The 27,870-nt window shown below is 37.4% G+C and overlaps 1 protein-coding gene across 2 annotated transcripts; it reads right to left on the reverse strand.

Annotated features, from left to right (window-relative positions):
• RASSF9 (Ras association domain family member 9) lies at positions 1 to 27,870 on the reverse strand. Of its 2 annotated transcripts, XM_072724516.1 has the most exons (3): positions 27,380 to 27,473; positions 26,942 to 27,049; positions 1 to 4,725 (listed from the first exon to the last, which is right to left on the reverse strand). In XM_072724516.1, exon 3 carries the CDS (start codon positions 4,707 to 4,709, stop codon positions 3,465 to 3,467), a length of 1,245 nt encoding a protein of 414 aa, XP_072580617.1. In that variant the 5' UTR covers positions 4,710 to 4,725; positions 26,942 to 27,049; positions 27,380 to 27,473; the 3' UTR covers positions 1 to 3,464. The 2 variants fall into 2 exon arrangements, with proteins under 2 accessions (XP_072580617.1, XP_072580618.1); XM_072724517.1 differs by lacking the exon at positions 26,942 to 27,049 and having other exon boundaries at positions 27,380 to 27,870.

The raw sequence follows: 27,870 nt of genomic DNA on the forward strand, positions 1-27,870 counted from the left end.
AAGGGTACAACTATTTCTTTTATTATTCTGGATTAGTTACACTTGAAGGAATGATATATATATTTGTTACATCAGGTTTATTAAACCAGTCAGGTAGTATGAGAAGAAATAGCCTAAATATTTTTTAAAAATCTATATCTGGATTAAAAGATATTGCTTTTGTCAACTAGAAAAATACATTCTAAATAAAACAACAATCCTATTTTGAAAAACTATAAAATGCAGCCACAGAAGTGTATTTTGTCACGTACAATGTTTAAATAATATAAAAATAAAAATTTAATAGATTAGAATAGGTTCAATACACTGAGAGGACATTTATTTTTTTGAGTTAGAGAAAATAAAATAGATTATTTCATTTAGAATATTGTTTGAAAGTTTGTGTCTACTACTTAAAATTCAACTCCATTCAATTCAATATATTATGCAGGATAATATATTTTTTCCTACATGCATACAATGCAAAGGAAAATACCATAATTTAACCATTGAGAGCCCTGTAAAAGGTAATATTTGCATTGCCTTAAATCAGTAACTTTGACTTTAAAAAATTTGCCAATTTAAAATTTTTTTCATACCACAAAGATTTAGTGCCTCCCCTAAAGAATTCATAAGTAGAATTACTGTTACTCTTTTAAGTCTGCTAAAATGCATATTTACATATAAAACTCATGAGCATCATTTACCACACATAGAAATGATTTTTTTAAATGGCTGCAGCCTTCTAAAATTTACCATTTCAATTCAAAAATTGAAGGGCAAAGAGGTAAAGAGGTTGATTGGAGGGATTACAGTTAACAAGACAGAAAACAAAGTAATAAAACAGTAAAAACTACATTGGGCAAGGGAAATTAGGTAAGTGCATAAATAAACTAAGCAGTAATATAAGTGCCCCTCTATGAAAAGTACACCTAAAATAGTTGTAGGCTCAGAGATAAGATATTACAACTGATTAAATGGAATAAGTGTTTCGTAGAAGACATAACATGTTAAAAAAGCAAAATGGTTAGGTTTCCATGTATGTTGGATGGAGGGGAAAAAAGGCATTACGAGGGGGAGAATGAACACGGTACAGTCCATGAAAATATGTTACAAGAAGGAAGAATAGTCAGCTTTGGTTTGCTACTTCTAGCTGCATATAGCAATTTCATAGTTAACCTGAGGTTAGGTTACTCAAAAATTTATAAACACTTTAAAGATTCTATACATAATTAAAACTAAACATTAAAGCTTAGGTCAAGTTCTATATTTATAATTCAAATTCTCAATTTAATAAAGAATAGCTCAGTATCCAGAGATGAGGGCAATTGTAGTTGCCTTATATCTGTACTAATGTATTACTCTAAATTAAAGATTCAGCATGGTAACTGAAGATTTAATATTGTCATGAATCAAAAGCACAAATACATTTGTGTAACTAAAAAACAACTAGAAATTCTAAAGTGAATTTAAAAATCAATGGTTCTGCTTTCTGACAAGAGCTTATAACATAATATATTGTAAAAATATAGGAGTGGTCCTTAGAATGTATCACTGTACTTAACTATATAAAAGCAGAAGTTAATTCAAAGATTCTAAAATGAAATTATCTGTCCAGTCTGATTTCTTATCAGAACCTCTTCTGAATTCAGATAAGTAATCAAATTTTATAGCATATAAGTAATGTTCTTTTCATTATTTTCTCACCAGAGTAATCCAAAGAGATTGCTTTCAACATTGCAATTGGTTTATCACTAATGACAATCTTATGAATTTAATCCCCAGAAGTGAACAATGATTTTATCAATAACTTGCCCTATTGTTGAATGATTTAATGAGATATTTGGCAAATATACTTCCCTTTCTCAGATGACTATTCAATTCCTTTCTTTTTTTAAAATTAATAATGTTAACATTATTACTTTTTAATCACTATGTTTCCCCTGAAATTCCTACATTCTCTACTAGCCAATTTCAACCGAAGCCTTAGCATTATCTTAGGTGTGAGAAATAATAACACAGATGCTCTCCAAAAGTGAAATCCTAAACATTCTAAATATCTTCCCAAAGACTGGTGAAAAGTCTGGGGGATGGAGAAATGAAAAAGTAGGTTAGGAAACTCAGTTAAAACATGCACTACAGTAAGCATGGAAATAAAAGGGAATGAGAAAAACAAATCTTCACCATATCCACATATGAAAACTTAAGTAAAATAATATTCTTACTTGCATGCACACTGACATACAGGAAAAGTGTCTTAAAGAAAAAATAAACCACAGTGATATTTATTTAGCAGTACAATAAAACTGTTTACAATATGATGACATCATGTGTTTACTGGCAAGAAGCAGAGAAGGGAGAGAGGGAGGAAAACTTCCTAACTAAACACCAGGTAAAACCAAGCCTAGTTTGGCACTTTAATGAGTGTCACTCAAGGTAGGATCTAAATTATCCTATATTATCCGTTTAGTTTGTTGGATATTTACTAGCATTCTTGGGGGAGGAGTGGGGTTAGAGCTAAAGCTAATCTTTTTTTTTTTTTTCGCACCTTAGCTGAAGATCTACAGAGACAATCTGAATTCCAGTGTAACAGAATAAAAGGTTTCTGTCCATGTGAGTTCCCCTCTGTAGGTTCAGAGACAAAATGCTAATACTTAGAGTATACAGAACTCTGTTTTACCCACACAAAGGACCACAAGTTGCCTCTCTTGGACTTTTGTAGACAGGGTGTAAATAAACAGGACTGCGACCCTGTGATTTTCTCTGTAACCCACATCTCACCTCACTCAAAAAACGAACCTGCTCCCACCATTTGTTCGATCAGAAGATTTTTGCTTTGTCAGAGAAAGCCCAGACTTAGTTCTTAACAACGTGGCTCTTTCTCATCTGTAACCCCCATCCAATCCACTGCTAGATCTATATACATGTCCCATGGGCAGCCCTTCCCACTTCCCGTCATCTTAAAACAGGTAGGGGGGTTCAGAAAGTGACAGAGATGAAGTGCATTCCAAGTATCAACAGGAAGAACCAAGACTTGAATTCATACAGTTACAACAGAATAGCTGTCATGTACTTTACAGACTTAAAAATTCCAATAATACAGCTTTGAAAAAATATGTTACAGCACATTTTTTATTTTACTTGTTCACGTGAATAGTTCCAATATATTGACTGCAATATTAAGAACTGGTTCTGTTTGCATAAATCATTTCTCACAGAAACTGTAAGAGATTATAATTCCCATCAAATTATTTCTGTTCTACACCTGCAAGCTATTTGTGCTGCATTCCTAATAAATAGCTCACCGTCTGAACTTGTAATAATTAGGTCACTTTAGAACTCTTAAATCAAAAATTTTCTCTAGTTTGTATTAGCTACTGAATACTTAACATGATTTACATCGTTCTCAGAATGTGACATCTAAAATAAAGTTTCCTATTAAACAAACATGAACATTAAGGTAGGTCAGAGACAAGCCAGTCAAATTATGTTGACAATAGCACCATGTCTCCTCCAGTTGTTTCTGAGTCTTGACTATGGTTAGAGCTGATACCAGTGTCCGAGTCCGTGTCATTTGTATACAAGTTAAATACTCTTTGAGTCAAGGAGGGAACCTCCCCACTGCTGTTGGGGGCCTCAGATTCCTTCCCTCTGTTTTCCTTTAGCTGGTATCCATCTTTGTTGCTAATATGAAGTGAATTAAACTCCTTGGCCAGGAATTCATACTCTTTTGCTTTCATCTGAAGCAATGAGTCAGTGTATTTAATCTCCTTCTGGATGCCACTCAAGTGAGAGTGGATTTTCAAACCAGCTTTCATGCTTTTCTCCAAATCACACTTAACATTTTCTAAATTGGAGCTTTCAAGCTCACCTGCAGCTGCCCCTTCTGCATCCTCATTTATCTCTGTGCAAACACTTTTTACCTCTTTTTCTATTTCAGCAGAGAGCTTCTCAATGAGCATTCGGTAATATGCTAATCTTTCCTCCAGGTGTACAATTCCGTCACTTTCAGTCAGGTCCTCCAAAATCTGGTTTTCATCAGAATGCAAGTCCAGCTTTTGCTCAACTTCACTGAAACTGGGCATTAAATATGCATCCTGGACATAATTTTCTCCATCATTTTCTACCCTATCAAGGTGGAACTTAGCTTCACACTTTTCAATTTCCAGATCCAGCTCTTTCATTCTCTTGACTTGCTGATGAATAGTATGGTCCTGGGAAATGATCAGATGAACTAATGTCTCCATACTATCTCGATCATGGGAAACGGTGTCCTGCTTAATTTTAGCCAGTTTCCGGAACGTTTTTCTGACTATTCTTTTTTGTTTATCTGGTGGTAATGTTTTCATGTAATTTGCTGGACTGAGTTCCCACACTTTTTCTGTGTTTTGCACTAATTTGGCTTCAGCTGTCCGCCACAATGGAACCGGAAGAAAAGCATCTGCTTTAACCAAAACAAATTGCATATTGGGCTGCTCATCTCCCCAAGCTTTCCAAAGCTTCAGGATCCTAGTGAGTGGAGGAAGAACCCGTTCTGAGCCTCTCCACTTTTCTATGATGCAGTAATCACTGGGCTTCCCCAGCAGAAATCTTTTCTCTCCAAATGTAGTCTCATGTTCCTCAAGCAAAGCCTGGATGACATCAGCAGAGGTGGTGCGTTTAGTTAACCCACAGACGATCTTCTCTTCTTGGCAAACCCAAACCACAATTTCCTTCTCCTCTGAATCCATGCCTTTAGTGGGAGATCTAAAAGAAAAACAAAGTACATTATATTTCTGTCATCACCTGTGTAAGCTCAGAAACATGATTTAACTTTAATACTCTTTCCAGATTTTATCCTTAATGAGAGATGTATCTTGAGCTTGAGACTACATATGAATCAGAAGTTTTACTGCAAGAAAAAAATTGGAAAATATCTTAATTCCTTTTATTCCCTGGTGGGCTCTGGAAAGAGCAAACTGTCATCAAAGACAACTAAGGCTATTTTATCTACAGAAGTCAGCCACAATATAACTACGATCAGAATGGCTAGAGTTAAGACAATAATCAAAGTGGAGATGAATAAAAAGAGATAAAATAAGACCATTTTGCCTGGAGCCTTAGGACCAGAGAAAGACGATGGAAGCATAGGTAGGAATGCTGGAATGATAGTAGAGTCATAGAGCTAAAAAACAGCCCATTATTGAAAACAGCCATACTTTCGTTCAACAGATGTTTATTATATACCAATCATATGCCAGACATGTCTGACAATACTAAAGACACAGCAGTACACAAAGGAGAAGACAACACAGATGATTATTGTAATAGCAGGTAGTGGTAAATACTAAACAAAATTAAACAGGGTAAAGGGACAGAGAAAGACTTGGAAGAAAGAGAAGTCTATTTTATTCAGGGTATTTAGGAGAGACTTCTCTAAGAAGATGACCTTTGAATAGGGGCATAAATTTTGAGGAGGCAATCAAAGATCTAAGGGAAGAATTCTAAAAGTGAACAGAAGTGCAAGGGTCATGAGGCATGTGTTCTAGAGACAGAAAGAATGAGAATGTAGTTGGGAGACTTGAGAGTAGTGGAGGTGGGGGTTGTTGCTGGAGGAAAGGTCGAATGAAAAGTGATGAGATCTAGCAGAAATGCATATCACAGGATAAGGCATTTGGATTTTGTTCCAGTTTTACGGAGAAGCCATGAGAAAGGTTTATGCAAAGGAGACTTATGATCAAATTTATGCTTTAGGTATATCTGGCTTGTTTAATGGCATGGGTGTAAAAGGGGGGGGGGGAGGGCAAAAGCAGAGGCAGGAAAGCTTAGTTGAAAGCCTTGTGCAGAGATCTAAAAAAGATAGAATTGCCTGGACTAGGGTTTTAGCAGCAGAGGTATTAGGAAGTGGTCAGAGGTGGGACGTATATACAAGTAAAGACTTGATTGTAATCTCCTTTGTAGCACAGAGTGGCAGGGAAAAATCAATTTTCTGAAGGAAAGAAAAAAACACAGAGGTAGTAAAAGAAGAAAGTTCAGTGGTTTCTGGGCTATTCCCTGTAGAGAATTTTTATTATTGTATTTCCATCGTGAGCATAAATCAAATTGACCATGTCTTTCATAATATATCCTTAAAAGAATGGTAAGAAATGACATATACTGAATTATAATCCAATATGATTTGTGGAGACAAGATTTTCAAGTAGTAATTGGCTTGCTGTGAAAGTTACTTTATTTATGTAGCACCCTCAAAGCATATGATTCTTGAAGTATTATATGAAAGAAATTTTCCCTGGCTTCTAGAATGTTTTAACACTTAGAATTTATAGTGTTTGTTTTAGTACCAATAGTGACTAATCCTGCAGGATTATCTTTATTTTAAATGCTCAATTATTACACCTTGGTTATTGACTTTCCTGAGGTCATAGAGTGACTACTAATAGTGAAAGAACAAATCAATGACACCAAATAAAAAAGGATACCCTCCAAATTTAAATATCCAACTCTACCAAAATTTTATAAATAATTATTCAAAAAGTCATACGGGGCTGTAATTATTCTCTTATAAAATATTTAACATTTAATGAGCCAGCATTGAATAATGTGATATTTGATAATATTTACAACTCATCATTCAATAATTCTAAGCAACAATGTGTGTAGAATTTAGAACAACAGAATTATTTCATATTTTAATTAGTAGAGGAATAGCACACAAATACATTCTAAGCAAAAATAAATAAGCACTTAAAGTAACTACTGTTTGTGTTATGGCTCTACAGCACAAATTACTTCTAAATTAATCATTACTTTCATCTGTTTGGATCATGCATATGAGATACTCAAAATTAACATTTTTTTTTTTTTACTTTATGCAGGTGTTGGAAGTTTACCTTTCAGATTACATAATTTGAAAAGAAGTAAACCATTGCCATGCACTTACTTTATATTAAATTACAACTATTTTGGGGATCCCTGGGTGGCTCGGCAGTTTAGCGCCTGCCTTCAGCCCAGGGTGTGATCCTGGAGTCCCGAGATCGAGTCCCACATCGGGCTCCCTGCATGGAGCCTGCTTCTCCCTCTGCCTGTGTCTCTGCCTCTCTCTGTGTCTCTCATGAATAAATAAAAATAAAATCTTTTAAAAAATTACAAGTATTTCAATATGTAATTTGTATAAATAATGGTAAAAATAACAAAATGGAGTAACTGTTGTAAATGTCAAGCTTATAAGATAGTGCCGATAGCTATTACATTAAAACTAAGAACATAGGACATCTTTATTTTATACTATTTTTTTAGTATTCATGGTTAAACTCAAAAAATATCCTACTAAAAATAAATAACACTAAAGATTATAACCATCAGTCATAAAACATTTAATAAACTGTTCTAAGCTCTTGCATATATCAAGTCATTTAATCCTCACAATCTGTAAGCTAGGTAATAATATTATCACCATTTTACAGATAAAGAAACTAAAGCACAGGGGTTTTTAATGACTTGCACAGTTCGAGGTGCATTGAGGATTCAAACCCAAGCAAGAAAGCAGGCTCCAGAGTGCAATGTAAAAACAAGTTTATTAGTTTGATGATTTTCTTTTTAAAAAAATTTTTTTAAGTAATCTCTAAACCCAATATGAGGCTGGAACTTACATCCCCAAGATCAAGAGTCACGTACTCTATTGACTGAGCCAGCCAGGTGTCCCTAGTTTGATCATTTAGATATGTGGATTAAGTTGGAGAAAAAAAATCATAAAATACACTACTTTTTTACTAGGAACATTATTTTATAAATTTGCCTTTGACAGGAATGGAACTCTAATGTCCCATTAGAATACTCCATTGGTCAAGGGAAGACTTTTCCCAATGGCCAGTCATGGAGAAAAGTGTGCAAGAATGTGTTATCTTCTTCTGTGCCTTTTCCTTGTTAATCTTGTTCTTACTCTGATGCAGTACTAAAAAACTACTGACAGGCCTGGCCTGGGCACTGGCATTACCTGACAGATCACATAATATATATTCAGACCTTACTGTTGTTTTCTTAGAGTCATCCCTATGCCCTGTTCCATTTTCTGGAAACATTAGCTCTGGGTCTGTAAGAAAGGATGACACATGACCTGTAACTTCTTCAGCCCTACACTATAGTGGCGAAGCCGACTGAGAGGCAGAGATCAGGGAATCCTTTGGTACCCTTCGTCGAATAATAATGATGATGTACGTGACAATTCCCCAATACTTCCATACCCCTATCCCAGTTGGGACCTTTTTTGTTTTGGAAGATTAAGTGCTTGTTTATTGTGGCCTCCCAAAGATATCTATCTGCTACTTTTCAGCCCATGTGGATAATGTAACCCTAATAGTCATTAAGCACACCTAAAGATACTATTATTTCCACATTACGTATGAGAAAATTAGTGCCTCAATAGTAACCTCACAGTCTCACTTGTTCCAAACATTTTTTTAAGTCTACCTTAAACATCTTTATATTTTCTTGAGTCATTTATCTCTAAATATTTTGAGGAATTTTTACAACCATCATTCAAACCAGATAGTTTTCAAAAGTTCTGCCCTTAGATTGAATATGTTTAAAAGTAATGACCAATGAATTTCCATAATAAATCTTCCATACCTAGTAAAAGATTCATCATGTTTAAAATCTACTTTTTAAACAGACCTCTAACTTTGAAAACTGTATTTATTTTACAATATGGCCTCTGATGAAGTTTCTATCCATTCATTTTCCAATCCTCTGTACCCTTCACTGTAATACTGTAATATCTGACTCGCATTTTTCATAAGGTTGCTGCAAATATTAAATAACAGAATGAGTAAGTGACCTTTGAGAACTGTGAAAAATTTACTGGGTAAATATAGGTTATTAACACTAATAACAAAATTACTGTTATTATTATTTAAAGCAGAGAGGGGAGGAGTGTTTTTAGTATGCCCATTCAGCAATCTTATTGACCTTGCTATGGTAGTTAACAATATTATTTTACAAATATTTTCCAACCTGCCTCACAATATTTTTTCACCTGTTTCAACTCATCAATTTTTTTGCATGTGTACTTCCAGTGTAACATAACTGTTGGGTCAATAAGAGACATTTTAAAACATCATTAATAGAATCTTTGGATCACAGATCAGCCAAGAATGCTTTTATTCTTTCTCTGATTTATAACCCTCTGATTTGGATTAAAATTGTACTAATGAGGTTCAATACACTAATACATATATACATATGTGTGTGTGTGTATATATATATATATTTCAGCTATTTCATAATTCACTGTTTACCTTTTTTGGAATATCATCAGAAAAATAAAATTTATATGCTAAATAAAACTCTTAAACAACATGTATTAACTCCACTTATGGGTACTTTTCCATATTCACTCTGAAATAATAAAAATTAGATATTGGATTTCTTGCCTTCACTCTATTGTCAATTATGAAATTGAAAATATTTCTCCATTGATAATTAATTTTAATACCACAAAAACAATGACACAGAACTGAGTTGGCTTGTAATTACAAATGCAATGTTAATACGCCCAAATATTTCTTCAACACACTTCCACTGAGTAATTATGCACAAAGCATCAAAGGATAAATTAACTATCTAAATCTGGAGTTGTTAAGATAAAATACTTACTATGATATTACAGTGACAATTTGAGGATCTCGGGAAATACATATTTCCTGAGAAAAGATTCTGTGTGAAAGCAGAGAAAAATCAAGATAAATGGATAAACTGTGGCCATCTTTATTCAGTTGTCCAGAGGAAAAGGACACTGAATTGGGGTACAGGGAAAAAATCAAAGAGCAACATTTATTCCTAGTGTATATTAGACATTAAAGTTTAATTGAAAGTTGACATATAAAACTTATTAGGACAAATGTTTCATATGGAGGCCTACTTTTCAAACCAATAAGAATCATTACAATGATAAATCACTAATTAAGAATTACAAGATATGCTTTTAAAACCCAGTATATGATCACTAGAATGCAGTCTATAGATATTTATGGAAAATATTTGAACATGCAAATAAATTTTCCATAGAACCTCTATTACAACTATTTCGGAGGTCATCTCAGAAAGTCTGATACTGGCACAAACTAGCTGCTATGTATAGGAGTGACTCAGTGAAATGCTTTAATTGCTTATATCTCTTGGGAACCATATTCCATGCTTAGAAATCAATAGTTAGAACTTTTTCAGTTCCCAGCTATTGCTGGTACCTGTGCCTGAACATTCTGACGGAAGGATCCATCCGTATGAAAGATGAAGAACTGTGGAGCTTTGGGGGCGTATCTCAGTCCTGGTCCATTGCTCAAACACTATTCTGTTTTCTTCTTATTCCTATTACCTATTTTTTAAACTGGAGATTCCTTCCTTCTAAACCAATGGTTCTCTATCAGGGGTGATTTTGGCCCCCCCACCCCAGGAGATATTAACAATGCATGGAGACATTTTTTATTTTTATGTTAGAGCCCAGGGGTGCTACTAGCCTAGCATCTAGTGTGTTGAGTCTGGGAACATAATCATCCCACAATGCACAGAATACTTGCCTAGTAGTAAAAGCTTATCCAGCCACAAATGTTAATAGTGGTGCAATGGAAAAATCGTGTTCCAGATTTACTACTACAAAGCTTCACCTTTTACCACCCCCCCCTTTTTTTTTTTTTTGCATCTTCTTGGAAAATCTAATACTAAAATTTATGAAAACAGAAATAATAAACAAAGGAGACATTTCCCATCTTAAATACTCTAAAATAAATGATGAAAGTTGGCATTCTCCTTAATGGAATAAAATGCAACATTTTTGGAGGTCATCTCAGAAAGTCTGATACTGGCCTGTTTTATGTTTGTTATTATTAATCCTGTTTTATGTTTGTTATTATTATCCTGCCTGCCCAACTGGATTTCCCTCTGTTAATCTCAGAACCAGTCCTATAAGGAATATTGATATCTGCATTTAGATCCAATAGAAACACAAACATTCAGAATAGGGTTAGTTTTAGTTTAGGACTAGTAAATCTTTAATTTCCATTCAGGACTAGTAAATCTTTGTTCTTCATTAAGAAATAGTATTTGAATACCTATGACATGAAGGAAATGGTCAAGAGGCCAGCACAGTGTCAGCGGTGTGCTGGGAGATGGGAGTCTGTAGAAGGGGCTTTTGTGTTGCTCTCTTACTACTTTGCAATCTCTTCTGCCCTGACGTAAGGGACAAGACCAGAATTAGGAACGGACCCAGAGTTTGAGGGAAGAGGAGGTCAAGACAATATCTTAGCTTTTTCTTTTTTTTAAGATTTTATTTATTTGAGAGAGAGAGAGAGAACACGAGCAGGTGGGGGGAGGGGGAAAGGGAGAAGAAGACTCCCTGTTGAGCAGGGAGCACGATGAGATGATGTAGGGCTCAATCCCAGGACCTGGAGGTCATGACCTGAGCCGAAAAGTAGCCACTTAACTGACCAAGCCCCCCAGGAGCTGGCCCAACAATACCTTAGTCTTTACAGGATAAAAGGGAAGCTCCAACCCACTGAGCCCAGGCTCCCCCAGGTGGCTTAGTTGGTTAACCCAACTGCCTTCCACTGGGGTCATGTCTCAGGGTCCCGAGATCAAGCCTCATGTTTGGCTCCCTGCTCACTGGAAGTCTGCTTCTCCCTCTCCTTCTGCCTCTGCCTCTCCCCCTGCTCCTGCTCTCTCTCAAAATAAATTAAAAAAAAAAAGAAAAGAAAGAACGGGAAATTCCCAGAAACAACCGTGGGAAATGAGAGAAAAAATATCTCTAGTGCCCAGGCAAGGCAAGGGGCCTTGTACGCACGTAAAATATGTCTAGATAAGTCAGAAATAGCCTTTAAAACTACCCTAGGGATAAAACTACACTGAATAAAACACTGTCTTGCTTGGGTTATTTAGAAGACACCCTGAATTTTAATACTGTCCAGAAGTCACTACTGCTCAAATGAAATGGCAGATGACATTATATTTACAAATCTGGGGCTTTGTGCTGATTGCCGAATACAAAGCAAGGGTTGTGAATGTTCTACATTTTACCGGCCTTTGGTCAAGCAAAGATATTGTCATAATGTTTTTTTCTATGAGGGTGAAAGTAAATAAATGCTTTTCAAACTTCTCATTCCATAAGGAAATGAGAACTGTCTCCTGTGTATTTTCTTCATTCATAATACAACCTTTTCCCTTCAAGTTATTTATTAAACCCCAAAACATTTATACTCCTCAAAAGATAGAAGTTAATTTTATCCTGATATCACTGTGCAATTCAACGCTATAGTGAGGAACATATGAACATGAATACATATGCAATTCATTTTTGTGTCCTGTATCCTGATTAATGAAATCCAAGATAGCAACACAGAGAAATAAAACTTAGTTCTTGCACAGATTCTGATCCAGCAGAAAGCAGGTTTTAGTGCCTCATAATGTATTTTTTATAGAAAAGATGGATGGCTATGAAATTATGAAAACCATTCTTAGGCAGTTCTTTCTCAAAACATCTTACCCTAGAGAGAGGTATGACTCTCACACTGTATGACGTCCAATCAAATAGACCCTTCAATGTATAGCTCACTAGATGTGGCACTCATATTAAAAACATATCAGTAAATAATACTGGGAGATAGAATAACCCAACAATGCAAGCTTCAGAAATGATGAATGGGAATGGGAGCTACAAGACAATATTAAGAAGAGAAATTTGATCTCAGCATATTTATCTCAGGCTCAAACCTGACAATACCCTGTAAAAATTCACATTTCTTTGAATAAAAGCACTTAATTCATTGAAGAATAAAGATAGATGATGATAAAAAGCAAGTCTGCCAAATTAAGTTCCATACCAAAGGTTATGAACTAATTTTGAGTTTACAAGCCCAACTTCATGCCAATCATAAAATTTAAAATGTTGAGGATGCCATAAATAATTAGTCTGGATGCTGAACATTTAAATCACATGTTATTTTCAAACAAAACTACCGCATACTTCCAAATTTAATAGCATCTTTTCCCAATAATCAAAATTATCACAGTACAACTATAATTAGTTTAGTTAATAAATTACTTAGCTTCATCTATATAAGAGAAAAATTTATATTTTGTATATGAATGGGCAACTCTGTAATAAAAGGAATGACCCAAACACAAACAGAAATCTAAAGACAAAATTGGGTAAGGATAAAAACTTAAATGTATTTTTTTTTTAAAGTTCTATGCAAAAGTAATTGAATCCATCCCAAGTTAGTTATCTTCCAAATAACTTGTCCATTCTGAATCATGGTCTTATAGTTTTATAACTTGTTTCAATAGTTGTTAATGAAACTGTAGTTTTAGCCAATGTGAATGAATGCTGAGGATAAAATGACAGAGAAGATACGATGATCCTTATGTTCAGGAATTTGTCATGTAGCTCAGAAGGAGAAAAGCTACACTTAGATTCTAAAAATTCAAGACCATCTTAAACATTATTGAAAATCATGAGACAGGGATCCCTGGGTGGCGCAGCGGTTTGCCGCCTGCCTTTGGCCCAGGGCGCGATCCTGGAGACCCGGGATCGAATCCCACATCGGGCTCCCGGTGCATGGAGCCTGCTTCTCCTTCTGCCTGTGTCTCTGCCTCTCTCTCTCTCTGTGACTATCATAAATAAATAAAAATTAAAAAAAAAAAAAAAAAAGAATGAGAATCCTATGAGGTACATATAGGTAGAGAATAGAGGGGATTCACTGACTATGTCTTCGGCCATCTCAATATTACAAATGAGAAAAAAAAGCATGGATTATTTATTTAAAAAAAAAAAATCATGAGACAGACTCTGAACCAATATAGTATAAAATTCCAAAAACTAAAAAACAATAATCATAAAACTTAAGAAGTCATATTTAATAAACAATAATAAAGGCATAGTAATTGGCCTCAATGTCTTCAGTTCATTATCCAGTCCTGTAACTCTTTGAAGAAAGTCTGATTAAATAAAAGAGGTTCAAGAGATTTAACTTGGGGCAATATGCCAATTGAGATCTTGTCTAGAAGGGTACTTGGCTGGCTCAGTAGGAACAGCACGGAACTCTTTATCCTGATGATGTCATGAGTTTGAGCCCCAAATTGGGAGTAGAGTCTATGTAAAAATAAATAAATAAACAAATAAAAATACTTTAGATCTTGACTGTAAAGAAGACCCCTTCAAATTGTGATTTCACATGATTATGTGTGGACCTGATAGTAGAAGGACAGGTACTCAAAAAATAGTGACGTGACTAAGGAGAAAAGGGGTGTGCATGAAGGGTACTTTGGATAGTAGCTCACTTTCTTGAATGCTTAGTATGTGCCAGGCATTGTTCTAAATGTTTTATATACATTAACTCAGTTCATTTTCATCACAACCCTGCCAGATGGGTCCTACTGTTAAACTCATTTTACAGATTAGGAAACTGAGGCAAAGAGGTTAAGGATTTATACACACACACACACAGAAATCACAAATTTTATGTTCTACTAATGCCAATTTAATCTCCTAGGAAGTAAGCCAGACGTGCAGGGTAAGAAAAACCCTCCATATAACATAATTGCAGGATAAACTGTAATACATAAATCCCATAAACAGAGAAAAGGGAAAGGAATGTGTAAAGAATGTGTATTGGAGACAACTGGGGGTTAAGTAAATTAAGCTCCTAGTTCAGATTCCGGAAATTGATTTAATAAAAAATGTAAATATTTAACACGTAGTATTTACCAGATGAAATGCTGAGCAAATATCTAATCTCATTGGAGATTCTTAGGCTCAATTCCCAGTGTCACCTGTGCCTGGCAAATACCTCAAGTTTCCTTGTTTATTTGTACTTTTGAGAGAAATATTTTATAACAAACCATACATATACTTATTAAAGGAAAATTCCCTAGCCTGAATATTTAGTTTAATGACAGTTGTAGTTCTGTCAGCTATTAGCATGGGTTTTCCTGTGGGCAGCTAAATCCGTAGTAGGTTTTGCCTACTTAGTGGAAGATATTTCCTAATGATGGTGACTTTTTAGCTTGTACCTGCCTGCAGCCACCTACTCTTCCCTCCCTAAATGGATTCTGAAATCTGTTGGCATTTGAATGGCACTAAAAATATGTAAGAATTTACATTATCCAGTAGGATAGCTAAAAACACAAGATGAGCTCCTTTATCCCTGATTTCCACTTTCTGAACATACTCTATAATAATATGTGACTTCCAAATGGAAGCTTCATCTGAAATAATCAGCTCTTTACATTAGTCACAAATAAATTACCTGCAGAGCAACAAAAAGATGTCTACCTTGTAGAAGCAGGAATATACTGGGGCTTGTCATGTCATTTTGTTTAAAAAAGCAGATACATGAAAGTATCGCTGATAAGAGAAACACAGTGGCCATCCAGGTCAAAAGCATCATATATCCATTTGCTTTCCCCAAACTTTAAACTTTTTCATATGCTTTGAATCTCACTGCCTCCACCTCCTCTAGAACTTTGCCCTAAAATGTATCCCCTTTTAAACTCTTTTCATCCTCTACCTTTTCCCCTGGTCCTTCCCACTTTCCTGTCACATTGTAACTACTATCATTTTGGCCACACATTTGCACCAACTATCTTTCGTTCACAAACTCAAATAGCAATCCACAGTCACTTTCATTAATTCTCCACTTTTCAGTTACAAGAGCTCACCACAAAGTGACCATAAAGTGACCATAAAGTGATTTCCACCGCACCCACCCTCAACAGACACGTTTCTTCTTAGGCTTGTCAGAGATCTCCTGCCAAACCCAGCACCCTGGAACTGATTCAACCTGACCTCTTTGCAACATTATGTATTGTGATCTTTCCTTCCCATTCTTGAAGCAATCCACGTCTTGACTCCTGGATTTCACCCTCGAAGCTTCTTGCTTTACCTTTCTAGCTTCTCCTTCACAGATCCCGCCCAGGCTCTGCTTCCTCTGCATATTCAATAAATGTTGGTGTCATGCAGGGTGGCCACAAAGTCTTCCATCAAGAGGTGGAATCTATTTCCTCCTCCCTGAATAGACCTTGGGACTTGCCATGGCCAGTAGCATGTGGTAAGAACCATGTATGCAATTTCTGGAGTCCAGGCCTCAAGAAGTCTTGCAGCTTCTGCTTTCTTCCTCCTAGAATGCCGTCCTGGTACAGCTGCTTGATGAAAAAGCCTGAGATGAAAGACCATATGGAGAGAGAGACCCAGCCTTCTCAGTTGTCCCATCTGAACCTAGACCTCGGCCAACCCGAGGCCTTCATTGAGAGCGCCCAGGTGAAACCAGAAGAAGAACCTCCCCCAGTTTACCCACAGAATCAAAATAAACAAGTAATATGTAAGTAAATAAATAAAATATTTTAAAATAACAAAAATCTAAAAAGAATCAAGACAAATAACAAGGTGTTGTTTTCAGCCACTAACTTTAGGAAGTTTTATTATGCAATAATAACTATACAAATGGCATCCCCTTGGTTCCTGTGACTCATTTCTTGTCTCACTAAACGCATTTTAGTGGGTGACTCTAATGTTGTCAACAACTTTATCAGTCAATTGTATGCTGATATTCTCAAATCTAAATATTTTGTCCTTGAGCTCCGGACCTGCATTCCCAACTTCCTTTTTGCCTGTTTACTTCATATTTACATGGTATAATCCACAGGAACCTCAAATTTAATGGATCAAAACTAATTCATCATCCTCTTCTCTCAGATTCCAAACTCTTCCATCTGCCTTCTAGAATGTGATTGTGGTCCACCCATCCTTTCTCTCAAGCTTGAAAACTGTGGTCTTCCCAGGTTCCTTTTTGTCTCATCCCCCTTTAACAACCAGTCAGTAAGTCTGCTTTATTCATTCCAAATGTCTTAAATATGCGCCTTTATGTCTATCACGATTATTATGATTCAGACAACTCTCAGTTTCACAAGATTACTGCAGTAAGCTATTACATACGGTCTTATTATAAACTTCAGCTCACTTCACATCTGTGCTCCAGAATATTGCCAGTCTGCCCCTTTAAAACTACAAATCTTCCTCTATATCTTCCTTGATCAAGTCTTTTTTTTTTTTTTTTTAAGATTTTATGTTTTTATTCATGAGAGACCTAGAGAAAGAGGCAGAGACACAGGCAGAGGGAGAAGCAGGCTCCCTGTGGGAAGCCCGATGTGGGACTTGATCCCAGGACCCTGGAATCATGACCTGAGCTGAAGGCAGATGCTCAAACGCTGAGCCACCCAGGCGTCCCTATTAAAGTCTTTAAATGGTCTCTAAGTCCTTTTTAAATCTGTCTCCCCCCCTCTCCTGTCTCTGCCTCTCCCTCTCTCTCCTGCCTACTCCTAGGATTGCTTCCATGATCGGATGCCCCCAAATCATAGCCAAGCACTTGTCAATATGCACATTAATATGTAGATAACTAGCTATCCCTAATTTACTGATAACCCTCTGATAACTCTGAGGATTGTCATCTATCAATTTAGATTTCATGTTTTGTTTTCACCCTGGGCTTTTCTTGTAACCTATTTCCTTGCCTGAATTACCCTTTCTCCCTCTTCTCCATTTGGCTCACACTCTTCTTCAAATGTCCCTTCTGTTAGGGAAATTCCCCTTCCTTCTCTGAATAACCCCCTTGCCTCCACCCCAGATGGAAATGGGTGCCCTTTCTTGATGCATTCGGTAACAGCATTTTCTACTTTTCTCTTTCTCTAGTTTGTCAGTTGGGTCCTGGACTGAATCTTTCATCGACAAAGCCTAAGTGCCTAACATAGTAGATGCTAAATGTTTGTTTGATGTTTTGCAGCATGGAGGTGGAAGTACGTTTGGGGGAAGTAAACAATGAGAATTTGGCAGTCAACTAGGGCCTGGTAGTTACAACTGTCCCACCACCTATTTTTGTAAGTAAAGTTTTATTGGAATACAGTCATGCTCTTTTAATTATGTATTGTCTGCAACTGTTCCAATACTACATTGACAGAGTTGAGTAGTTGAGGTAGTGATATCATGGCCCAAGAAACCTAAAATATTAATTATGTGGCCTTTTCACAAAATGTTTGCTGACCGCTGACCTAGATGATTTACCTGCACCAAAGATCAAGAATATATTATCTAAATACTATGACATTATTTAAACTCCCATATCCACATCATTCTATGTATGACTCTCCAAGGGATTATAGGGATCCTGTAGTCTCTAAACAGAAGAAATTTACAATCTCTTGGACCATCTTGGAAGTGATGGCCATCTTGGAACTAATTTAGACCACAGGTAATGATTATAGGATCACTAAAAGGATGGATGCTAAATGCTTCACGGAGATTGAGTGGGTTTAGCACAGGATTAGTCAGCTCGAAGGCCCTGACTAGGAAACCAGTCTTTTGCCTTTAAAGCCCTGTTCCAGGTGCAGTACGATCCATATTAATCAGTCCCATATGGACGTCAGAGGTATGAGAGTAGGCTGGATGAAAGGCTGCTTTCACAGTCCTATCTCAGGTGCAATGTGTCCAAACACCAGGTGTTTGGAGGTGGAATATTTGGGAACATACAAATTACACCTTGCATTTTTCACTCTTCACCCTGATGTTCCCTCCCCAAAATCACCTGTGCCATTTTTTCTGTTTGTGATGATACAATCATGTTCCCAGTTGAGACTCAAAATAGTTATTATTCTTTTTTTCTCATCCCGATATTTTCTGTTGCCCCATCCACTCAGTTTTGAATTCCTATAAATTCTGCTTCCGTAATGACTTTTAACAACAATCACCATCTGACATGTCTTGTTCATTTATTGTCTGTTTATTGTTTGCCTATCCACCCCATCACCATCAGCTCAGTGAGAGCAGAGATCTCGACTATCTCTCCCGCTATTTTATCCCCAGCACCTAATACATCTAGCACATATTACAAGGTAAATAAATTTTATTGTTGAATGCATGAATTTTATTGATACCTTAAAATGCCTGCCTTATATTTTAATTATTTATGTATGTCTGTGTATCTCCTAATCAGCAAACTCCTTAAAAGCATAGCCTATATCTGATTCATTTTTAATCTTTCATCCTCCTCCAAATATATGGTTCATCTAATATTTCTGAATTTTTAAAAAAATCATCAAATAACCATCATCTTGAGTCAGCACAGGCAAATAAATATAAGTAGATGCCAAATCTGACAAAGCGGGATAGTTGATGAATGGTTTGTTTTTAGAAGCTAAGGCAGATAAAACAGCAGTATGCTCGGACTGTGGAAAGTATTATATAGCACAAGTTGTCATTTCACTTAATCCTGGAAACTGTGATCACATCAAGTTCTCCTAATTAAAGGTAGAACCACTAAAGATGATCAACAGTTTTTTAAAAAGTAACATAGCCTAAGTTTCATGCCTATCATTAATAGTTCTAGGAAGAAATTCCTTGGCTTTCATTATCAGAGTAGGAGAACAGATGGTCAAGAAACCAAGGCTAATAGTTTATAGTCTTCTGCTAAAAAATGCCTAACTCTTGGCACTATTAAAAAAAGATGGCATCTCAGGTCCACAATAGCCTCACAAGTACTTTTCCTAATTGTGTACAACTCTTCTTCATAGGAGACTGCAGTTATTATATGTCTACCTCCATGGAAACACCCACGGTTTTTCAAGAGCATCCCTCATGGCTCCAGGCAAATGTAAGCTCCTTAGCTGCAGATCGAAAAATAGGTATCCTTGAGCTCTATCTCCTATGAAAGACTATGGTCTCCCCAGACTAATGCTTTGTCCCTGGATCATAAGTACCCTCAGCAGTACCTCATAAATTCCCTCACTTTAGGGAATTCCAAAGGGATTGAAAACCATCAGAGTGAATGAGGAGCATTAGAGTAGCCGAAGGTATCCGAGGTGGCTAAAAAACATCCTAGTCATTGGTTGAGAACAAGCCTACGTACGCTATGCAGTCCGTCATGAAGCCTCAGCCATCGTGTACCATAATCAGTGAGCATAAAAACTTTAGCTAAAGTTGGACCACTATCTGCATTAATAAAGTTAAAAATGTCCACAAAATAGAATAACCCCATTTTACAAACTGATGTAAACTGACCAATTTAAACTGATGTAAACTGACCAATTTAATATTATTATTAGGGGACACCTGGGTGGCTCAGTGGTTCAGTGTCTGCCTTTGGCTCAGGGCATGATCCTGGGGTCCTGGGATCAAGTCCCCCATCAGGCTCTCCGAGGGGAGCCTGCTTCTCCCTCTGCCTCTCTCTCTGTCTTGTGAATAAATAAATAAAATCTTTAAAATATTAATATGATTATTAGAAGGAACATCAGCCACTATTTGACTGTAAGTCTAATACTGCTATATACACATATCTTTAAAATTTTTCTGTACACCCCCTCAATTGTAAGTTTTTTTTTTTAAACCAACCCAGCTGAGATTATGGAATCTTGCCAAACTGACCCCATTTCCACCTGCTTCTTGATCCTTATCTCTTGATTATCCTGTATCTTAGTCAGACTTACCACCGTGTGATTCAGCCCCCTCCTACATCTTTTTATGCATCGTATTGTGTTCCCTACTCTTGTCCAAGCCTGTCCCCTCACTGTGGGAGTTTAATAAATGCTATCTAATTACGATGATGCTCCTTTTATTTTCCTTTACCTCCATGTACTCCTCTTTCAGACTTCTTCTTAGAGGCAATCAAAAACATTTATTGAGCACCTACTGTACAAAGGAACAGCCTTCTACAACTGCAAGAGAGTATACTCTCGTATTCTTAATTGCGTCATAAAGATTGTGATTTTACCTACCCTGTCAAAGATAGTTTCCCATGGAAGAGTGATTTGGAAGAAAGTTCATGCTTGAGATATTTAACTACACTGCTGTTCTTTCAATTAGTTTAATCTCTTAGGAATGAGGTTGTGTCTTTGCATGTCTGGTGCAATACCAAATAGAGAGTCCACGAGGCCTGAAGAACTGAAATAAAAAGACAGCTACTCCTAATATTCATATACTTGTATCATCAAGCTTAAAATTCTGCATAGCAAACAGCAAACTCTCAATAATTCCTAGATATTATAACTTATAAACTAATCAAGTTGGAAATAAACATCTGATTTTTGCCATAATACTACCTTTCATGGTAGGAGTTATGTGGCAAGGCATCACGTTTTGGGTAAAATAAAATTACACATTAAAAAAATCTTTTAATTCTATTTTCTTTCTTTAAAAAAAAACAAAAAAGATTTATTTATTTATGAGAGACATAGAGAGAGGGAGGCAGAGACAAAGGCAGTGAGAGAAGCAGGCTCCCTGCAGGGAGCCTTGATGCAGGCTCCCGGGGATCACAGCCTGAGCTGAAGGCGGAGGCTCAACCACTGAGCCAACATCTTTTAATTCTGCTTTCATAAGTTATCTTGAAAAGGTAAACAAGCAAGACAAGAGAATTAAACTCTATTCTGCAGTGGGTATTTTAGAATTATAGAACCTTAGAAATTAAAGGGACTTTAAAAATCTAATTCAGGGGTGTCTGGGTGGCTTAGTCTGTTAAGCATCTACCTTTGGCTCAGGTCATGGTTCGGGTTCCAGCCCCCCTCCCCCCCCCCATTTAGAGTCCGCTTCTCCTCTCCCTCCCCAACTCGTGCTCTCTCTCGCATGTGCATTCGTTCGCTCATTATCTCTCTCTAATAAATAAATAAAATCTTTAAAACAATTAAAAAATAAAAATCAAATTCAATCTCTCATTTTATTAGATAAATCTAAGACTAAAAAAATTAAATTATGTATCCTTTCTTTTTATAAAAACTCATCAAGGACACGTAAGGAAACATCCCTTAAACTATGGCGTGCTACACATTGCCAAATCGTTAATGGTCTAAAAATTTGGCTCAAAAGAGGTGTGAGGATTAAACCTAAAAGCTATCAGAATTCAAATATTATGTCAAGATCAAAAGATAGCTTTATATAACACTGATAGACTCATTCTAACCATATTCAGTAATTTATAATATACCTCTTTAAATCTAAGGAGGAAAAAAGATCAGTGGGGATAGAGAAGTTCTGTTGACATTTCAAAGACCAAAATATACCATGTCTAAATATTAAAAACTTAGATATACTTCATAGTATTTCAATCCTACAGGCCTGAACAAAGAGTGAATATTTATTGAGCTTGTATTACTATTCTAATATTGTGCTGTCCTTTAAATATAACTAGCTTTAATCTCATACTTGATGGTTTAGAATTAACTCTGTTTTAGAGATGAGAAAACTAAGTCCTAAATAGGCCATATGCAATAATGGTTAAAGGCACGGATTTGAAACCTACCTCTGCCACTTACTAATTATTGCACTGCTCGATCTTAATGGCTTCAAATGTAAAACAGGCAAAATAATAATAGTACCTTCTTCACAACATTATTTTATGTATTGTGTAAATCACTCAGAGCACATAGTGCTCTAAGTATTAGCAGAGGTGGACTTACCCTGAAGCTAATGAAGCTTAAGCAGAAGGACTGCCTCATTTGTACAGTTGTCTTCTCCAGAATCACCTTAGTAATACTTTTATTCATAATTGTGTATTAAAAAGCAACCCTCCTCTAATTGCCAAACTTGGATTTTCCCTTGTATGCTATTATTATTATTGTGCTTGTATTAAAAAGATTAAATATTTGCCCAAGGGCACATGATTAGTAATGGTATATCTGAGATATAACCTAATATCTGCTGGAATTCTTAGCCAAGATATTTTTCTGCCTATTTCTAGAATATCCCTTTGTCTCATGAAGTATAATTATCTTATACAAAGAGAAAAGATCCTCATATCATGTAAGAAAACAAATATTTGCTAATCATATTTCCCTCTTATCTCAAAAGAAGATGTTCCACACTTGGTGGTGGCATCTATAGTAGCCATTCACCACCACCTGCCAAACCTCACTGATATACATGCTTGGAACAGGAAAGGAAGGAAGAGCATCTCTTGAGAAGATGAGCTATCCTGCTTTTTTGGTTTGTTTTCTATCAGAAGCCCAGTAAAGTCTATTTATCAGATATGGCCCTTGATAGGAAGGAGGAGCTGTGCCTAAGAGCAGGAATAATGGGAGGTCCACTTTGAACTTATGGATTCATTCCAGTTACCTATGCATCCAGTCAACATAAATGTACCGATGTACCCTGACCCACGTACTGTATATTTGAAGAGTATATGTTGAATTCATTTATTCAATCAACAAATATTTGAGAAGCTATTCACTGCTTATCTAAAAAGGAACAAGACGGGTAAGGTCCCTGCTCTCACTGAGTATACTCATGAGAATGTTTTATAGATATCTTACGTTACTTTATCAAAACAGAGGCCACTCTAACCTGCAGATAGAAACCTTTGAGGATAACTTGCCTTGTTTGTTGGCATATTTAATACTCACTGGTCATTCTTATTCTTGAAATAACTTGGCATTTCGCCTCCAGTGCTCAACACATACCCACGATTCTATTCCATTTACATGAAGTAATTACTTTGCCCTTGGGTGACCATTCACCTTAGTAATTTTTCTTAAATGATAATCAACAAATACGCAAACTTTCTCTAGAAGGAGCAGAATTACAACAGGTTACACAGAAATGGAATCACAGTCTAGCTTTTTAAAAAGCTAGTACGTGTTGTACGTGTTTTGCCAAAAAGATGTCTTTAAAAATTCCGAGGCAAGTATACATTAAGGAACATTAGAGCACAGAAGCATTTTGAACTTTTCTTTTCCACATACACATAGTACAGATAACATATTTCCTCATTTTAGAAAGCCAATTTGCTAGAGACAAAGATTAACTATCAAGGACTGGAACCTACATACTTCTGGAGGAGGTAAATATATGCCACTACCCAACTTGATTCTATTTTCAGAACTAAAATTAAAAGAAGACAGCCCCATTTTTAGGGAATTTTTAGAGCTATCATCAGATCTCCTGGAACTACATGCCAATCAAATAACATCCAAACTTTCTAAGTTATGCAGTCCGGGTAATAAAGTTGTTCTATAAATGAAACTGTTAACCAGATACAAACTTTTAAACATTCTTTTTTCAAAAAGTCCACTTAAGAACCTTTATCGCCTTGACATGTTTCATGAATTAATACAGTACATAATACAACATCTTATGTAGTGGATTTTTAAGTTGGCTTACAGTTGGGGTAACAATTCAAGATTTAACCTAGAGCTCAATTTCACGGCCTTCACTGCCCTCGGTGTAGTTTTGCCAGAGATAGAGCATTCCAGTCATTGTTGCTAATGGGCTATCTGCTGCCAACTAATAACTACTTAAGTTACCAAGTATCATTAGGGAAAATCTCTTTCAGAAACTCCTGGGAACTAAAAAGATGTACGTACTCAAATATCAGACATTTCTCAATCCAATTTCAGGGACATTTTAAGTATTATTTGAGGTTAGACAAAAAAGTACACAACAATTCTCCATTCTGCAGAATTCACAAAACACCATATTTCTAATTTCAGAGAAAACATCCATCTTGCCCACAACTTTTACCCTAACCGCAAAACTTAATTCTTCCTTCTGATGAAGCCTTTGTGGCACTGTTATTACAATTAGAAAATTTTAAAAGATTAATTCTGATTATAAACATAAAGGATCCTAGATTGGCCCCATTTCTTTTATTTATATGAAAGTTAGAAATGAAAAGCATACCAGTTTTGTGTGCCAAAATACAATCATTCACAGCTATGCATTATTCTCAAATTTCCTAAAGACTGTTTCCCAGTTTTTTATTTATATGCTTCTTAAATTTTAGAAAAAGATTATCTAGTGGAATAGGATTAACTCGGCGTCCAATTCCATAAAATTGTTTATCTATTTCCTTGGGTTTTGGATTATATCAAATGTCAACCAATCCTTTAAGAAGTATTCATTTGTATACAATACCAGCTGTTGAGTAGAGAATAAAATAGCAACTATGTTTTTATAATTTAATTTACAACATCATATAAATAACTGCATCACAGGTCCATAATATGCCAGGCACCGTCCTAGGCATAGAAACACAATGGTGACTAGAGAGGGCACTGCTCTCTCTAAAGCCGTATTTTCTAGAAGATTTCATGCCTCAGACTTTGAAAAGACGGAAAGAGAATAGATGCAGAGAAGTTCAATAAATAAACTTTGTCAAAATTTTATGATCTCAAATTCCTACTATTCCTTCTAGTAATGTGTATTTTTTTCCCTTGCTGACAAAGATGCAATGATGTTCAAGTAGCTCCTTTACTTGTGTAAATTATACATCGCAAGATACACAAATGTGTTTCTCAAATTCTTCCTTTACATTCTACAAGGAGTTTTAAACTATATATTTGAGGAATGCCTTAGCTGTTATCAGATAAATGTCTTATCATCAATTGCATTTACAATCAAAGGATGAATCACCTGTCATTTAAGGAAAGATAGTTTCTATATGTCCAAGTAAGATTATTCAAAGAATTATGGAACCCAGCAAACAAAATAGATAGATGTAATCATGTCACTAAGTTTTATCTACAGTTTCACCTTTGAGAAGGTGCAAAAATAGAACAAAATGAAAATACCTCCTGTATAGCAAATACTGGACACTGGAGAAAAGAAATACACATTAATTCTATCTCAATACACCATGCGGCTTCTGTACCACTTAGTTTGACATACCCATATTTTTATCTCTCTGACCGCTGCCGTGGCTTACATTTTTCTTAAGGGTGGAAAAATACAAATTTGTAAAGGGAAGCACTCACGGATCAGAGCAACTTCTACATATCCTCATTATTACCGCTTTTATCAAAACATGTTCTTAATAAAGCATCACCGCCGGGAGCACCATTCCATTTTCTCAGAGAAACTTGAAATACTGTTGAACTCCTCATTTTTTATTGTTCTCTCCATTATTTTATAATTTTGCATAGAAGCTCTCATATTAAAAACTGTATACTCACCTCCCTGGATGAAAGCCAGTTTTGTGGGTAGATGGCACAGTGGCAAAATTGAAATAACCGAAGTGGACATGCACCTCCCTGAGGGAAACTCACAGGGGCGCACCACAAAGTTCTTGGCATACCAGTTACAGAATTCTAGAATTAATAATAATCAAAAACAAAAACACACATACATGAAGCAGCCCTGAACTATAAGATATAAGAGTACGTTTAAAAGGATCAGCATGCCAGAAACATCATCTGTTTTAGAAGACCACGAACTTTGTCCCTGTAATTTTAATATTTTTTTTATGGCATTTAAACCAACATACTTCAAAAATAATGCTACTGAACAATCATTTAGGAAGTAGTAAGTCTCAAAAAAAATTTCTTTAAAAAAAAGAGGTAGTAAATGTCTTCTGTTGGCAAGGAAAGACTTTTGGGATAGTTTTAATGCCCTGACCCGACTAAAATGCACACTTATTTTCAACCACCATCATTAACATGTTTTGAAAGAATATCCAGCCAGAATCCTTTATTTTTTAGCGTAGTTTCACTAGGTACAAGAAATGCCATATTTGTGATCCGTTACCAAATTATTAGCAAATAGAACTGGTTTAGGGAGTTTCATGGTACTGATTATTGTTCTGGCTTCTTAAGCAAACAATCAACTGAATCATGAATGCATCTGGAATGAGTTAAAAACAGAATTTTTCAAGCAGCCGTCTGCGCACCAAATGTAAAGATGGACTTTAAAGTTGTATCACCACAAATTATCTTGCAGACACTCTGAAATAATTGTGTCACTTCCTACCGCGTAATTGGATGCTTTGAAATCTACCCTGAGTGAATTTTGACAAGTACTAACAAGCATGATGGAGAGGAGAGTTATGGAAAAGCCCTTATTCCCCCAAATAAATATCTTAAAAGACCAAAACCCATGTCTAAAATGATCCTCACATGGTTTTAGAACAACAACCAAAAAAGTAACACTGGGGTGTTACTAAAATATTTAATGGGACTGAGACACACCTACCGGCTCAAGAAAACTGTGTGTGTTGTGTGAGGGAGACACAGCCACAGAGAGAGGGAGAAAGCGCGGAAAACCCGTATTTAGCACATTTCCACCAGGCGCACTGCAGGCCTGAAGCAGCAAAAGGAATCAAAGTTAAATCGCAGGAAAACGGCCTGGGGCGGGGGGGGGGGGGGGGCATCTGCCGGGAGCCTCCCGCGCCCGGGCCCCGACCTCCTCGGGGCACGTTCCCGGCCTGCCCGGCCCCGGGCCCCGCGGCCGCCACCGCGCTTCCCCCGGCGCCGCCCCCCCCGCCCCGGCGCCCGGGTCCCGGCGCGGCCCCCGACCTGGAGGGACGAGCGCCCGGCCTCCCCGAGGGGCGCCCGTGCCCGCACTCCGGGCCCCCGCGGCGCCCCCTGCCCCCTGCCCGCCGCCCGCCGCCCGCCGCCCGCCGCGCCTCACCTGCTCCGGTGCCGGGTCCGCAGCAGGCTCCGCCCGAAGGGAGCCATGGGGCCGGCGCCGCGGGGCCGAGGTCGCGCCCGGGGCTGCGGGGGCGGCGGGGGCGGCGGGGGCTGCGCGGGCGGCGGGGCCGGGGCTCGCGGACGGGCGGGCGCCCAGCGCAGCGGCAGCCGCAGCGGCAGGAGGCTCGCGGGCCGGCCCGGCGCGGCGGGGGCGGCGGCGGCGGCGGCGGCGGCGGGGGCGGGTCCCGATCGCGGTGGCCCCGGCGCCTCGGGCGCCCGCCCAGCCCCGGCCTCCGGGCGGCGTCGGGAGCGGGAAGGGCGGGGACCCTGCCGGGTTCCGGGGCCACCAGCGGACGCCCCGACCCCCGCCGAGCGCCCGCGTCCGTCGCGGGAACTGAACCCCGGACCGGGTGGGACGGAGCCACCCCCGCCTCCCAGCCAGCGGCTCGGGCGGAACGAGCGGGTCCCGGCCGAGGAGAGACGCGCGGGGAG

Source organism: Vulpes vulpes, chromosome 10 (genome assembly GCF_048418805.1).
Source record: "Vulpes vulpes isolate BD-2025 chromosome 10, VulVul3, whole genome shotgun sequence".
NCBI lineage: Eukaryota > Metazoa > Chordata > Mammalia > Carnivora > Canidae > Vulpes > Vulpes vulpes.